The following is a 15,255-nucleotide window of genomic DNA, read 5'->3' on the forward strand; positions in this document are numbered from 1 at the left end:
AGCCACGTACGCAAGCGCGGCCGCGGAGGCGGAGTGCAGCAGTCGCTTCTTTCTCCTTGGCGGCGGCTGGGCGAACACGGCCGCCGCATTCTCGCGAGGGTTTTAGCGGGTGGGAGCCGCCGGAGAAGAGGAGAGGACTAGAGGAGGTCAGGAGGAGCACGCCGAGGTCGGAGGGAGGAAAGATGGCTGGCATGGTTGGAGCGCGCAGGGCCCTCCTCGCTGCCCGCTACTCGCCCCGCGGCGCGCTCGCTTCGCCCGTCAGGCGCGTGGATTCGCCGCCGAGGTACCGTATTTTGTAGTGTTCGTTCTGGTTCCATCTTGTGGTGTAGTTGTCTTAGCGACCCTGTAATCTCCTGTGCTAGTAGAAGCGAAGCCGTGATTTGATTCCCCTTCCTCTAAAGAGGGGTCTTTGTTTGGAAAGGAATTGCTCTTTTACTTGTTCATGGAGTTTGATCAGCTTGTAATAGAAGTTGTGGCGGATATGCGCCAAACGCAGATACATGGACTTGATGAGTCGATCCTTTGTGCTGAAATGTGCCCACTAGTTCAATCCTGACCTATAATCAGAATAGGTGGTTTCACAGAGCTCTACAAAATCCTTTTACTTTGTGGATTGCTAAGTTGATAACCTCATGACAGTAGGCTGCTTGTTTGGAAATTTACATGTTGTGTTTGCTACTGTTTTGCAGTCTTCCAGCTGATAGAACTTGTCTGCGGTCTTTGGTTCCTCATCGGGGTGCTGGAAATTTCGCATCAGAACAAATTGATGGGGACTATCACAGTGATGAATGGGGAGCACGTAATACTGAGAATTACAGGGAGTCCCATCGAGCTGATCGTCCCAGCCACCAAGTGCAGGCAGATATCCCTTCAACCGACTCCTCTGTAGGAGCTGATAGAATTAGAGGTGTGAATAGCGATGGGAATACCAATGCACATTACAGGCGCAATCCTGGGCAAACAGAGTTTCCAAATCATCATGAGCCATACATTAGTGCAAGGGTGAATAATGGAGCACCTGGATTTAATGACAGGCAACCATATGTCAGTGTCAATACACAATACAGAAGCAATTCTCTGCAGCCTCGCCAAATGTGTGGACCGTATGGCTTTGCAAATCCTCATGAACCATATACTAGTGCAAAAGCGAATTGTGAAGCACCTGGATACAAGGACAAGGAACCTTATGGTGGTGGTGGTCCATACAACCAGCAAACCCCTAGCGGGGATCTACCAAATACTCATCAGCAATATAGCCACACTCAAGGTAATAATAGTGCTAATTCAGGAAATGGTACAGGGCAAACATATCATCATTATCATGGATCTGACGCATACAGATCTGGCTACAACTCCCAAAATAATCAGCAGGCATATGATAATAGGCACTATGGATATGGCCCTTCAGGACAATCATATCAAAAATCAACTGGAAATGATCAGCAAGTCTTTCAGAAACAGCAGGTTGATCAAATATCTGCTGGCAATAGTGCAAATAGACCTGGCTCTTCCTCACAATATGGAATTCCAAGTAGATTTAATGAGGAACATGTTGCAAGATTTCAGCAAGGCCACAATGGTGACATTGGACATAATATTTCACACACACAGCACAGCCCTTATGTCAGTAGCAAAATTGATGCACAAAGTAATTTACCAGGGCGCCCCATGAATGTAAACACAGCTGTGCAAGGCAACACTCATGGAATTTATAAAGAAAAGCATTTTGATATTCAGCCTAATGCACTAGCTGGGAACCACTTGAGCAATGCATCTGCACCATATCAAGATGGCATATACCGCAACCATTTGCTAACTGAAAGCCCGTTAATTGACGAGTCATCTGGAGTATCTGATGTAGCTTGTGGAAAATCCAAAGTTACTGTTGAAGAGATGGATAAGTTATGTGAAGATCGCAAAATAAAAGAAGCCGTGGAACTTTTGGCTTTGCTACAGGAAGAAGGAACTGTAGTGCATGCTTCTCAATATTGTAAATTGATGCAAGCATGTGGCGATGTAGCTTCTCTTGCAGAAGCAAGAAAGCTACATAATCTAATATCTCAATCAGCACTTGCTGCTGACACAGATATTAACAACAAAATTTTGGAGATGTACTCTAAATGTGGTTCAATGGAAGATGCAAAGAAGTTGTTCAGTAGTAGTATAGCTCAATGTAATTTGATATCATGGAACACTATGATCGCAGGTTTTGTGCATAATGGTCTTGGTGAAGAAGCAACTGATTTTTTTGATCAGTTTATGCAGACTGGAGATAATCCCAATTCAGCCATGTTCACGCATGTTTTCTTGGCCTGTGGAATTTTGGGCTCTGTTGATGAAGGGATGTTGCATTTTGAATCTATGCAAAAGGATTTTGGTATAACTCCTACGATGGAACACTATGTCAGCATTGTTAATATGCTTGGGCAGTCTGGCTACATTGATGAAGCTTGTGAATTTGTTGAACAAATGCCTGTGGAACCAAGCATTGATGTCTGGGAAAGTTTGATGAATATGTGTCGACTAAATGGCTTTTTGGAGATAGGAGATCGCTGTGCTCAAATTGTAGAGCGCTTGGATTCTTCTAGGCTGAATGAGCAGTCTAAAATTGGTCTTTTCCCTGTCGATGCTTCAGAACTAACAAAGGAGAAAGAAAGGAAAAAGGCTAATGCTGTTGAAGCAAGGAGCAAAGTTCATGAATACAGAGCAGGAGACAGGTCCCATCCTGAACACCTGAAGATCTATGAAGAGCTGCGGTACTTAGCAGCTCATATGAAAGAGGCTGGCTATATTGCAGACACTAGATTTGTGCTTCATGATGTTGATCAAGAAACTAAAGAGGATGCTTTACTAGCTCATAGCGAGAGACTTGCTGTCAGTTACGGTCTTATAACGAGTGCTGCTCGGTCACCTATTCGTGTTATAAAGAATCTTCGCTCATGTGGAGATTGTCATACAGCTTTTAAGATAATATCTAAACTTGTTGGCCGTCTGATCATTGCAAGGGATGCAAAGAGATTCCACCATTTCGAGAATGGTGTATGCTCTTGCAAAGACTATTGGTAAACACAATATAGCAAACCTGCATTAAGAGGTACAAAACCACAATAGGTTCTATAAATCCGGAAGGTAGGCCGTTGCCTAACACTTAGGTAGCCACTAGTTTCATGTCAGGGACATGTATGCTTTTTCCATGCAACAGTTATTCTCTTACTTTTTTGGTGATTTATCCTGGAATTCAAGCATTTGAACTTGAAGAATCTTACATGATGCCCGTTCGATGGCAATTCTGTAAGAGAATGCCATCTAAATTTGCTGTCTCGCCGGAAAAATAACCACTATGAACATGATATGTGCTGGTTGTCGGGAAAAGAACACTGGCGTGTGTGGTTTAGCTGACAACATGGCATTCTGATCAGTTCCTGTACTCTCTCGCTGAACATTCAGGCTGCAGTTATTCGACAATTGCTGGTACTTTTGATTTCAGTAGTATGAGATTGAGATCACTATACACATCAAATTTTGCTTGGTTTTGTATTGTGTAATTTTAATCATATACGGTACTATCGTGGAAGTGGCGTTGGTGCGGGTACGTCTTTCTTATTTTGATTAAAGCCTTTACTCGAAACTTGATGTATCTGTTAAAGGTAAAAGGGTACTAGTAGTAGCTAACTAAATTCCGAGGGCTGTATGACTTGTGATGCAGATCAAGTGGAAAAGGCTATATACAGTATACTCTCTTCTGTGCTGGTGCCTGTTCTACAGTACACCCGTGCCTCCCATATTTTTGATTTACCGAGCTCTCAGCTGTAAATTTGCTTCAAATATACCACTGTCGCTGAGATCTGCCTTCAAAAAATAATTTAGGGTTATTAGAAAATAGCGCTAATTCAGGATTCAATCTAATCTCCAACTATGCAAAGGAAAATTTAGACTCTTGAAACATTTAATCTATGCATTTCATTATTTGGGAGGAGAGAATTAGACTCTTGAAACATTTAATCTGTGCATTTCATTATTTGGGAGGAGAGAATTAAATTTGAAAATTTACTGTCTTTTACACTATTTTAATATACTGATTCCAAAAATATTTTACATATTTTTGGAATCAGTATATTCTTACAAAACCATTCAAAAAAATATATCTTCAAATTTAATTATTTAGTTCGAAAAAAAAGACTCTTCTTGCCAGCTTGGGTCTACGGAACCTGAACCCAGCATCAATCCGCAAGCAAGAAAAGGCCCAATAAGAGCGGGGTAGGAGGGGGGAAGGGTTTTAGAGCCCGTCCACACCAGTGAGCCACCCATGGCGACGGCGGCTGGCGGCGCACGGCGAGCCCTCGCGGGGCTGCGCTCGGCTTCCGCTTCAAGGACCTTGTCCCGGCCGGCTGCGGCGGCGATTCATTCTCCGGGGGTGGCGGCCTCCGCTCTGCCGCGCGCCCCTCGCCGGCGCCTCGCGTTTTCTAGGTATTCCGGCGTTTAATTCTCTCGCGTTGGTCCCGTAGGACGGGCCACGGTTTTCTCAGATTCGTCACGGTTGTCGGTGCAGGGTCCCTGTGGCGGCGCTAGGCGGCGTGCACGGGTTGATGCCGCTGCACAGCGCCACGGCGTCGGCTTTGCTCACCTCCATGCTCGGGCTCAAGCCCGGATCTTGGGGTTGGCTCTCGGAAGGTAAAAATGCTCAACTTGGTTGGTTCCTTCAATCTCTGCGCCATGAATGTTGCGTGGTATTGTGATAAATTGTTAAAGGAGCTCTACTTAATCAGATTAGCAAAACAAAAACGATGCCCCTTTAGGAACTGAAAATTTACAACAGTGTTCACTTCTCCCCTTCGGTTGGGTTTGAATCTTGGTGTACCCATCGTCGTTAATCTGCAGTGGCCAAGGTAGTAAAATACTGCCATTTGGTTATGCCTAAGATAGAAAGATTGTATTGGTTCGTTGGTTGGACGTGCAATGTGCTAATCTATAGAGTTTCGGGTTGATTTGGTCAATTTAGTGCCTCCTGTTATTGTTCTGTTTGATAGATTAGCTCAAAGATTATAGTTCTATTTTTCATATTTTTCCTATCCTTTTAGTTACTGATGCTATGATAGCACCATTGTTTCTGCCATGATTAGGGTTATCAGTGTATGCTTGTATTTTGACTAATGAGATGATGGCATAGTGTATCTGCATCACTACTGCTTTTACTTCTGAACTTCTTTATAAAAAAATTAATGAAGTAAAGTTTTCCAACGTAATATCCTTCATATTCTTCATGCAGTGTTTTCTCCATTGCAACACTTCAAGCACCAGAAAAGTATTGTCAGTTTCTATCTAGATTTTGTTGACAGTTCATTTGGAAAACAGTTATCAGTGCATTCTCACATTTCACCACTTGCTTGTTGTTTCACCAAAGTACAGTATCTCGTTCAATACATAAGCCTTGCACATTTTTAACCTACAGGGCTACAGGATACAGTATGAGTATCTTGAATTCTCAGCACTATTTCTGCTGGAAACATGTGTAACAATGTAAGCCTCTGTGTGACTTGCTGTCAGCCCTATCCTTTATATGCTTACTACTAGCTGAAATAATTTAGCTCTGGACCAAACTACTTATATTAGCTTTCGGGCTGTTTGGATGGACTATACAGCACTGTTCCACAGCCAGCTAGTACTGTATAGTGCAGCTGCTTGGTGTGGTTGTGGTTCGGCTGTGGCGCAGCGCTGTGTCATGCACACCTTTTCTTTTCTATGTATTACTACTATTTTGTTGTAACCCATTTTTTTTCTGGTTTGGCATGTCAGGTTTTGCTACACCTCTATAACAGGAATGGTGTTTTGGTCACAATACAAGAAACTTTTCTGTTAGCCTTTCCCCCAGAAGGTTCCAATAACAGTAGCTACAGGACTTGTGGACTATACCCTTTGACTTTTGCTGATGGAATCTGTACTTTATTTCTTTTTCTTAAAATTTATGGTGGCCTCATGTGCCAGATGACTGTCCAAGTTATATTCATCTCAAATTTGCAACATATTCTGCATTTACCAGCTTATGCATCTGTTGATTCCGAGTGTATGATGCTGTGATTGGATTGGTTTACAGCATCTTCTGAGTATGACCCAAATTGCATATAAGCAGTGCAAAGTCTACACCCTGTCAATTTTCTCTTGATGCAAACGTGCTTGCCGTGTCATAGTGACGACCATGCTCCTGCCAGTGGTATTTTACATTTCGTATCGTTTATTGACAAAAGAAGGCCAAGTTGCATTATCATTTCAAATGGTGTAAACTGGAGGGTTCAATTTTTTTTCCATGACGCAATATCAAGCCAAAAGGCATCCATGCATCCATTCAACCAATGTACATAAAAATATCTCCTGAACACTAAACTTTCATCTTTTATAAGCCCTGAAAGTTACAAATCTATAACATATCTGTGTGGTGCTTTCTAATTGTCACCCTCATCTTTTCTCTTCACTAATGTTTATAAGTCAAAATTTGTTTTTTTAACCTTAAATTTAAAACTGATTTTAGAGTTTTCACTGAAGTTTATTTTTCAGTCTTAGCTTTTATATTGCTAAAAATACATATATGAAAGTTTTATTTATAAGAGCAGATACAACAGCAAACTATAAACCAGTTATAAACATATTTTAAGAAGATAAGAGAGGAGAGGACAGTGAGTTATATATTTATAGGGCCAACTGTAGCATGAACTTTAAAACACACTGATAGGACATCGTAGTATATGTTTTATAGGTAGCTATTGTACTATTAGATTGACTATAGATGAATTGGAGCTAGAAGTTGGCTATACTATTAAACTTGCTCTAAATGATCTTTTGTTTGCAAATTGCCGTTTGACCTCCTGCGTCTGCAAGCACGACTAGCCCATCCTTTTCTAGTCCACGTCCCGAGAGTGGTACATATCCCCTGAGGTGTTCTTTGATCCGACGTTGCTGAAACTCTTTGTTAACGACTGCGCCATGGTCTATTGCAAAGATGGCGCCATTCACCCGTCGTTAGTCAATCACCACAATCATGACTGCTGTATCCCCGTCCTTGTCTTCATCTCCAGGTTGATTCTCTTCACCTCCAGGTTGATCATCAGACTGCGATAGTTCACCATCCATCTGAGTGCTCTCAAATGAATCAAACAGGAGTGATTGTATTCTGTCCCGCAGCACCGCAGTTTCTTCAGGATCAAACCATTTGCGTCCAAACTGAGACTCGTCAAGAAAATGATGGTCAGGACTAAAAACTTGTAGTGAAGAATATAGCGGTGCAATTTGATTCATACCATGCGAAGGTTCTCTCTTGTCAGCCTCTCTGGTGCCTCCTGAATAAACCTCTCAATGTAATGAAGCATAAAGATACCACAGTCATACTGATTAGGCTGACTTGGCACCTGGCCAAGTGAAAATAGAAGGCAGTCGAACAACCAATAGAAAACGGCATCAGAAAACACAGTACATAACAAATATTGTAAAACCACAACCAACCTCTGTCCTCTGAAAAAACATCACTAGATAACTAGGTTTCTTACCTCAATTTTTTCCTTGCTTATATTCTTTGATAGATGACTCCATATTCTCCCTGAAAAGGGGATAATATAAGAAGAATCATTCTGAAGATGTTGCCATTCTGCTTTGAGGTAGCTGCGATGAAATTCATCAAGGCTAAAGTAGGTTAATAGTAGGAAACTTAGAATTACAAGATAACAACAGGAAAAGACACTCGGCGGGCTCCAGCCCTGGATCAGTCATCTGGATTCTAAACAATTGGGATCAAAACCAAAATCTTAGCATGCATATGTGCACCTGTCAATTACATCAAAAACCTTGCGACTGGAATGGAGTCCTAGAGAGTCCAAGTGCAGTATCATTGGCCCAGCTCCTGTTTCTTTTGCGGGCATGCAGATAATGATCAAACTCCAGTGCATCCTAATTTACAAGAAAAAAGGTGATTAAAATCATATATGATAACTAGATACACCATAATATTGCTTAAGAATAATAAAGAAACATCATGTTAAGTCTTAACCATGCCAAACCTGTTTGCCCAAGGAGCAGATTAAAAACTTTGTGTTTCATTTAAGTATTATCTAGAGAAAAATAAACTTACTTTCCATGAATAGGCAAAATTATGTACGCTTGCCTAAAGATATCTACATTTTTCCACCATCTCCTTAACTTTCTGAATTGTGAGTCATCATGGTCACCCTAGAAAAGGTAATCAGCCAACAGTGGAAGGTATTAGCTTTGCAGGCGAAGAAAAGATAATCCCAGCATGTAAAAGTTATTGTTTTAGTATTCGATGCAAAAGGTAACAAGCAAGGATAAAAAAAGTTGCAACACTGGTATTTGTATATAACTATACAAACCAAACTACACCGTTATAATCTTATCTACCACAATCTAAAGGTGTAAATCTCTCTTTGTCACGGATTAATGTGGTAACTCTAGGCCTCAAGCGAACATGGTGACTATTTTTCACCCTCTTAATAATATAATAGACTGGAGCTTCTAAGATTTATAAGGCAAAATAGATTGATCTGAACTGAATAACACTACGATGTATATACTCACCATCAGAATATAAACATTTCTAGTTCCTTGAGCAGGAACTCACAAGTGCTTATGCGACGGTACTACCTCCGTTCCAAAATATAAACATTTCTAGTTCCTTTAGTAGGGATTAAGGTTAAAAAGAAAAGACTATTCTACCCTTCAATAATTGAGGAATGGATGAGAATGGGAGATACATGATGATAAAATGAAAAGAATTTTAATGAGAAGTGATTGATCTGACAAATAGTACTGTGAATAGTGACATATTTGCTAACATTTTGGTACAAGATTACATTTTGCAACGGAGGGAGTATGTAATAATGTAAACTCATGCACCACTTGAAGTATAAATTCAAGTCAAGGGCATGGATTAGTGGCATTGAACGGAACAAATACACATCATAGAAAGATTAGAAGAGCATACCATCCTGGATAGTGCTTCTTCAAGTTTGCTATAGAAATATGTACTGAACATGTACAAGTCTCCACATGTTCTGGATTTCCTAAGGTACCTGAAATAACCAATGACAGTTCAAGCCTACAGAACAGACTACTGAATTTTGACAGTTCTTCGATGGAACATCCAGCAAAAGTGAGATATGTTGACAATTCATAACCAGTCTACTGGACACAGATTTTGCACTTCTGCAAGTCTCATCATTTTACTTATGCTTATGCTTATAAGCCAAATTTTAAATTTTAAAATTTAAATTTGGAGTTAATTTTGAGGTTTTTTCCATCGCGGTTTATTTTTCAGTCTTTGTTTTTTATATCACTAAGAACACGTATATAAAAGTTTTATTCATAAATTATTTTTAATCATTAATAAGCCATTTTGCTTATGCTTAATAAGAGCCAGTAGTGTTGCGAACACATGAGCAACTTAAGTAGCAATTTATAGTTGATTACTCCAGGAATCAACTTATATGCAGCTCAAGATGCTTTAAAATACATGCAGCTCAATCACATCCATCAAGATATTTCTTAACAGCTGCAGGGACCTAAACAATCACTTGGAGGTTGAGCTTGGTGGTAGAACGAAGAGGAAGGTAAAGTGATTGCAGAGCAGCAAAAATGTTACTTACTGCATGTAAAAATTTATAACCGGTGATTTCAAATATTCTTCAGGCTCAAGACATTTTATGTCAGAGTAAGTCAGCTCAACAGTTTCCATATCAGTCCTGTTGACAAAAGCAAAGCTATCAGCTTGGAAGGGAGAAATTTCTCTCTCCCGAGAACCTCAATGACAATACCTAATTCTCACCTTGAAGGATAGTAGATCTTTGACTCATCCCTACACAAGTGTGATTTGATTAATGAGAAATAATATCTGTAGTTGGCCGTAACTTACATAATTAGTAGCACATGGAACAATATTAGGCAAAAGATATAATCACTACTAGCTTACAATTTATGGGTTATCTCATCTGATTCAGCAGGTTCCATATCTTCGTCATCCAAGAGAACCACATCCTAAAAACATGAGAACATAGTTGAAATACATAGTTATTTTTAGTGTCAACAATTTGGTAGACAATATCAACAACATTAGCAATGCAGCATGATGCATCACTGGAAATATTCAAAACCATCTTAGAGAATTAAATTCCCATCAATCGTACAAGAGTTGGTGCCCAAGATGTGGTGTGTTTAGGATTTTATTTTATTAACATTTGAAATTGAATTTCTTATAACAGGAGTACACTTTATTAAGTCAAATGTGCATGTTGCAATTTTCGTTCATACTAGCAGTGTGCTGGTACTTAGCAGTAGAAATTGATTCTTCATACTGGATCATATATAGAGTCCCTCTGTCGATTTTTATATTGCGCACAAGTATTTCAAGATTAAAATTTGGTGATTATTGACCAACAATAAGTCAAGCGGTTGTAGATTTTATGATATAGAAATGGCACGAATAGCTTCAAGCTCGAAAACATTTATGATATAGAGGGACAGGCATGTCGAACCAACCATCATATGAAGCACAAACATTTCAAATGGTGAACATAACAGATTTTTCACATGGAACAGGGGTGGGTGGGGGGGGGGGGGGGGGGGGGGGTAACCAGAACAATGCAAGAAAAAATTATAATAACTGTAACAGAGGTTCACCTTCTGTTTCTTCCTTTCCTTGGAATTAGACTGAGCGGTGTGATTCTTAGAAGGCTCCCACCTACACATCAGAACCATTTTCTATCTGAAAACATCAATTTGTTTGAAGGTATATCTGATAAACATCATAATTAGATGGAAACCCTGCGTATTGCTGGGGTGAATTTGCATGACAAAATGCCAAGCATGAGGCGTGAGATGGATTTGCTAAGTAGCTAGGCAGTGGCTTCGCTCTGTACAATTGCACCCTAGATCTATCAAGGGGCAATTGAGATGATATAGCCTCATGAGATAAAACAGTGTTTTAACCATCTTTCAGTAATTTCCTGCTAGATGGGAATAAAAATTGTGTAGCTGGAAGGAATCATGGGGGAAAAGAGGTAGAAAATTTGTAATTTGTAGAATAACCAACAACATAGAGGATGAAATTTACATCACAACATAAGTTGTAACTGTTGTACATCAAGGAAAGCATAAAAAGTCTGCAATTGGAAAAGCAATGGAAATGGGCTACTAAACTAGAGGTAGCATAATCCAAGTTAAAAGGAGAGACAAAAATCTAGTAAACAAACTGGAATGCATACCTCTTAGTTGATCTTCCAAAAGTGTCCTCTTTTGTATGTGGTTTATCATATGCGCAGTTTGAATCAAAAGAGATGTTCCTCTGTCTTTTTCTGAGACAACTCTTCAAACCTAATTTCCTTTTATTGTAAATGATTTCATTATCCATATTCATTTTTTTATCATCAGTTCTCTTTGTATGACTCACTGGGGTGCTTGCGCTTTGCCCAACTTTCTTTAGGCATGCATGCTTTCCTTGGCCAAAATAACTTAGTTCTTTAAAAAACGCTGATTCCTCAACCTGCATATAACCCAGAAGAGTATTCACAAGATACATAGATATTAATCACAACAATAATATAAAAAATGTTGTTAAAACAAAGGGACATCAAAACTGCACACCTGTTCATAATTATTTGCAGGTGTGGTTGCTAGATTCAAATGGTATTTGCTAGAAACAATTCCCTGGCTAAACTTGCTACCATCCTCTGCAAAAGTAGGGTAATTGTCAGGTACACACAAAAAATATCCAAGTCTCCAACAGTAATGTGCAGTTCGTGTCATTGACCAAACAAAATAAGTCTAGAAGCTTATGCATTTGGTTCAGCAGATGTCTCACTGATCGTGCACATAAACTGTCTCAACAGTAAGTGCCTAGAGTCTGAAACACCCAAATTCCCTCGAGATGCAGTGTAGATTTTTCCACAAGCTCTACAATGAGTTCCAGCCTTCCAGGTAGGATATAAGATAAGGAGATGATACCATTACCTCCGAGCCATAATAACTGCAGCCCTGTAGTTCAAACCTTGTGGCGGTTCAAATTTGAACTACCAAGGCTGCAGTTAATACGGACAGAGGTAGTATTATATAAGGGCTAGTTTGGTTTGAGGTCCAAATTAGCCTTACCAAAATATGTCTATATAAAAATTAAATATAGGCACATTTTGATAAGGCTAATTTTGGCCTCAGACCAAACCAGCCCTAAATATCTAGTACAAATTCGTAGGGTGGGCCCCATTTTCTGTTTGAGGTTTGGGTAAATCTGGTGGGTGGCTCAAGTAAGCGGCTGGTGTGACAAGAACAATGTGTGTCCAAACAGAACAAATGTACATTACACCTTTGCATAATTATTTTGTATGCATAAACAATGTGTACCCAAATGAAACAATGCACATTATACTTTTGCATGATTATTTTGTATGCATGGTATAATGTAAAGGGTGGTTAAACTAATGAATTTTAATTCCTACCTTCCAGTTTTGAAACTGGAAGTTGCAGATAGTCGAATTGTAATATCATTTAGCTCATTTTGCTATGAGTCTAAACTTCTCTATGTGCAATAGATCTATATCATAGTCAAAACGAAGCTATTTTCTGGTTTCAACATTTATCATTTGAGACCATAAATAATCACCCATGGTCAAACTGATTATAAGTAAAAGAAAGCATATCAGGATGTGTATTCCGTGACTAACAGTAGGTGATGATACATAAGCATCAGATGAATGCTTAGTGCTTACTAGAGTCATGGTAATTATCCTGGCTAGGAGGCTGCACTGCCCGTCTCCAAGTCATGACATCCTACAACAATTTAAGAAAAGAACATTAACCCAGGACATGCATGAGATATGCTTACGATTAGGATACATTAATAGCATTCTTGGAAACAGGGGATAGTATGGAAAAATATTTCATATCTTTGCTGGTAAGTATTACACATCCCAGTTGTAAACACAATAGCTACACTTTACAACACCCGTCACAAATAAAATGATGCTGTACAAAAGTTGACTTCATGGAAACAAACGTTTGGTAATATGTATCCAGTTAATTGTTTTCTTGTTAGTTGTTCATCACTTGGTGCTTCTGGCTTCTCAACGTCAAAAGCCAAAACTTATATGATCCCTCTAATTGAATAGAAAATAGAAGAGGGTAAATCAGCAAGTCGTTAACCAATTATTTTTTGACCAGTTATACAGCAGTACTCAGATGATTCATCAACGCTGTTGAATATTAATAGATATACAACAATCACTTGATTAATGAACAACCGCTCAGGTCGCTGCCAAATATTCCACTGCACAATTGTACATTACATGAAGTTATTAACAGCGCAATTTTAAAATTCAGAAATTCATTACTTAAAGTCAATTGAAGTACTAATCAGAAAAGAAAATTTAACATGGGCAAGCAGATGAAATACCTGGACTCTGCAACAACCCCCATTTCTATATGATCCAATCTCCCAACAAATTAATTTAGCAGCCAGCTGTAACCATTCATAGAAATGGTTTGGACAGAGTGCTTGACAAGCATAGGATTTCAATTAATATGTTTTTATTAACATGCTAGCAATACACTTCCAAACAAAGAAGGCTTATTTTTTCAGTAATCAGTAGTCTAAAATCCAAGAAATTCCGGTAACATCAATACATATGCATGGTTCCTTCATTCCTCAAACCTTTTTTTGCCCAGACGCATTCCTCAAACTTCCTAGTCAAACTACTCAAAACTTCCATGACGTAGTGTGCGGAGGAAGTTCATATGCTACTCCCCTGAGCTGTGGTTTCAGTGTGCTTACGTGTGGGGGCCTTAGCCCAAATCAACAGCACTGCCTGTTGTTTGTAAGGTTTGTATTTTTTGTTCTCCCAAAAATCTAGCAATAAACTTGCCAGCGTCCTTCTGCCTGTCCGGCGAAAAAAACAACTCCTAAAAATCCATACATAGGCTCGCCAGGAAAGAAAAAAAATCCACACGTGAGAGGAAATAAAAAAAATTGCGATACACACAATTCTAAAAACCTCAATTTTGCGCATCCCTGAACGATTGCTAAAAACCCACATTTCGCTCACCTTCCTAGACCCGGCAGTCCGGCGGCGATCTACCTCCTTCTCCATGCGGCGGATGTGCCTCCTCAACTTCACGCCGCCGTCGGGCAGCTTGAGCAGGGCGAGGCAACGCAACTTTTTGATCGACTCCTGCAGTCTCTGATCGGTGAATCCCGCAAACTCGGATGTGCCCTCGTCATCGCCGTCCGAATCACCATCGTCCCAAGTCCGCGTCGCCGTCGGAGGCGGCGGCGTCATGGCCGAAGAGGATGAACCCACGAGTTCCAACTCCGCCGCCGGCTGAGATTTGGCGGTCATCGCTCGTTTACAGCCGAGGGGGATCGCCCCATCCGACATAGCCATTGATTGACGCCGGCCGGCGGCGCCGTGCGGAGGAGGCTTCCCGCTTCCGGCGATCGAACGAACGGAGGAGGGTTTTACGAGAAGGCAAGGCGAGCAAATGGGGAGGAGGGAGGCAGGGAATTCGGATTTCGAGATGATCTGAAGACGCAACGTCGCAAGTCGCCGTAGTAGTAAAATGCAGCGACAGGGATAATTTTTCCTTTTGGGCCGAATCAGCAAAAGTGAAAATTAAGAAGATGGCCCTTAAAATTGATCTGAATATCACGGGAGAAATGCGCAAACTGCTAGTGAAAATTTTCATGACCCTTAAAATTGATCAAATATATATCAAACATCATCTATTAAAATCGAAGATAAGATAGAATCATCCTTTCTTTGGCTTTTACTTATGTTTCAAAATTTGTACTTTTAATCTTAAATTTGGAGTTGATTTTAAGGTTTTCTCATCGTAATTTATTTTCCAGTATTGACTTTTAGATCACTATAAACATATATATATATATAAATATAATTTGTATTTGCAAACTATTTTCTATTTGAAAATATGAATGAAGTACACAACTAAAAAAATTATTTTAGAAATATGAAACAATGAACTTCTATATAAAATTATTTCTTTAAAAAAATACTCCATTCATGTTTTTATATAACACTGTTGACTTTTAGATATATATTTGATCGTTTGTCTTATTCAAAAATTTATTCAGATATGAAAAATTATACGTCATACTTAAAGTTCATATATAATAAATCAAATCATAGAAAAATAATTAATAATTATATAATTTTTGAATAAGACAAATGGTCAGACATAAACATAAAAAAAAGT

At 39.5% G+C, this 15,255-nt stretch overlaps 3 protein-coding genes across 6 annotated transcripts; 2 read left to right on the forward strand and 1 right to left on the reverse strand.

Annotated features, from left to right (window-relative positions):
- The first annotated feature begins 58 nt into the window (after window positions 1-58).
- LOC102705672 (pentatricopeptide repeat-containing protein At4g32450, mitochondrial-like) lies at window positions 59-3,774 on the forward strand. The gene is made up of 2 exons (XM_006644610.3): window positions 59-283; window positions 690-3,774. Exons 1-2 carry the CDS (start codon window positions 183-185, stop codon window positions 3,064-3,066), a joined length of 2,478 nt encoding a protein of 825 aa, XP_006644673.1. The 5' UTR covers window positions 59-182; the 3' UTR covers window positions 3,067-3,774.
- Window positions 3,775-4,208: 434 nt separating this feature from the next.
- On the forward strand, window positions 4,209-6,163 carry LOC102705958 (protein NUCLEAR FUSION DEFECTIVE 6, mitochondrial). 4 transcript variants are annotated; one of them, XM_006644611.2, is made up of 3 exons: window positions 4,209-4,467; window positions 4,550-4,671; window positions 5,794-6,163. In XM_006644611.2, the coding sequence occupies exons 1-3, from the start codon at window positions 4,307-4,309 to the stop codon at window positions 5,811-5,813; spliced, it is 303 nt and encodes a 100-aa protein (XP_006644674.1). In that variant the 5' UTR covers window positions 4,209-4,306; the 3' UTR covers window positions 5,814-6,163. The 4 variants fall into 4 exon arrangements, 1 of the variants encoding a protein (XP_006644674.1); XR_423046.2 differs by lacking the exon at window positions 4,209-4,467 and adding an exon at window positions 5,450-5,517 and having other exon boundaries at window positions 4,589-4,671; XR_001550563.1 differs by lacking the exons at window positions 4,209-4,467; window positions 4,550-4,671 and adding exons at window positions 4,679-5,302; window positions 5,450-5,517.
- Window positions 6,164-6,631: 468 nt separating this feature from the next.
- LOC102705779 (ubiquitin-like-specific protease 1D) lies at window positions 6,632-14,426 on the reverse strand. The gene is made up of 14 exons (XM_015839303.1): window positions 14,088-14,426; window positions 12,756-12,816; window positions 11,638-11,723; window positions 11,259-11,536; window positions 10,675-10,735; window positions 9,968-10,032; window positions 9,824-9,853; window positions 9,645-9,740; window positions 8,984-9,071; window positions 8,114-8,211; window positions 7,810-7,932; window positions 7,536-7,647; window positions 7,290-7,397; window positions 6,632-7,212 (listed from the first exon to the last, which is right to left on the reverse strand). Exons 1-14 carry the CDS (start codon window positions 14,424-14,426, stop codon window positions 7,012-7,014), a joined length of 1,746 nt encoding a protein of 581 aa, XP_015694789.1. The 3' UTR covers window positions 6,632-7,011.
- Between the last annotated feature and the right edge of the window lie 829 nt (window positions 14,427-15,255).

This window comes from Oryza brachyantha, chromosome 1 (assembly GCF_000231095.2).
Source record: "Oryza brachyantha chromosome 1, ObraRS2, whole genome shotgun sequence".
Taxonomy (NCBI): domain Eukaryota; kingdom Viridiplantae; phylum Streptophyta; class Magnoliopsida; order Poales; family Poaceae; genus Oryza; species Oryza brachyantha.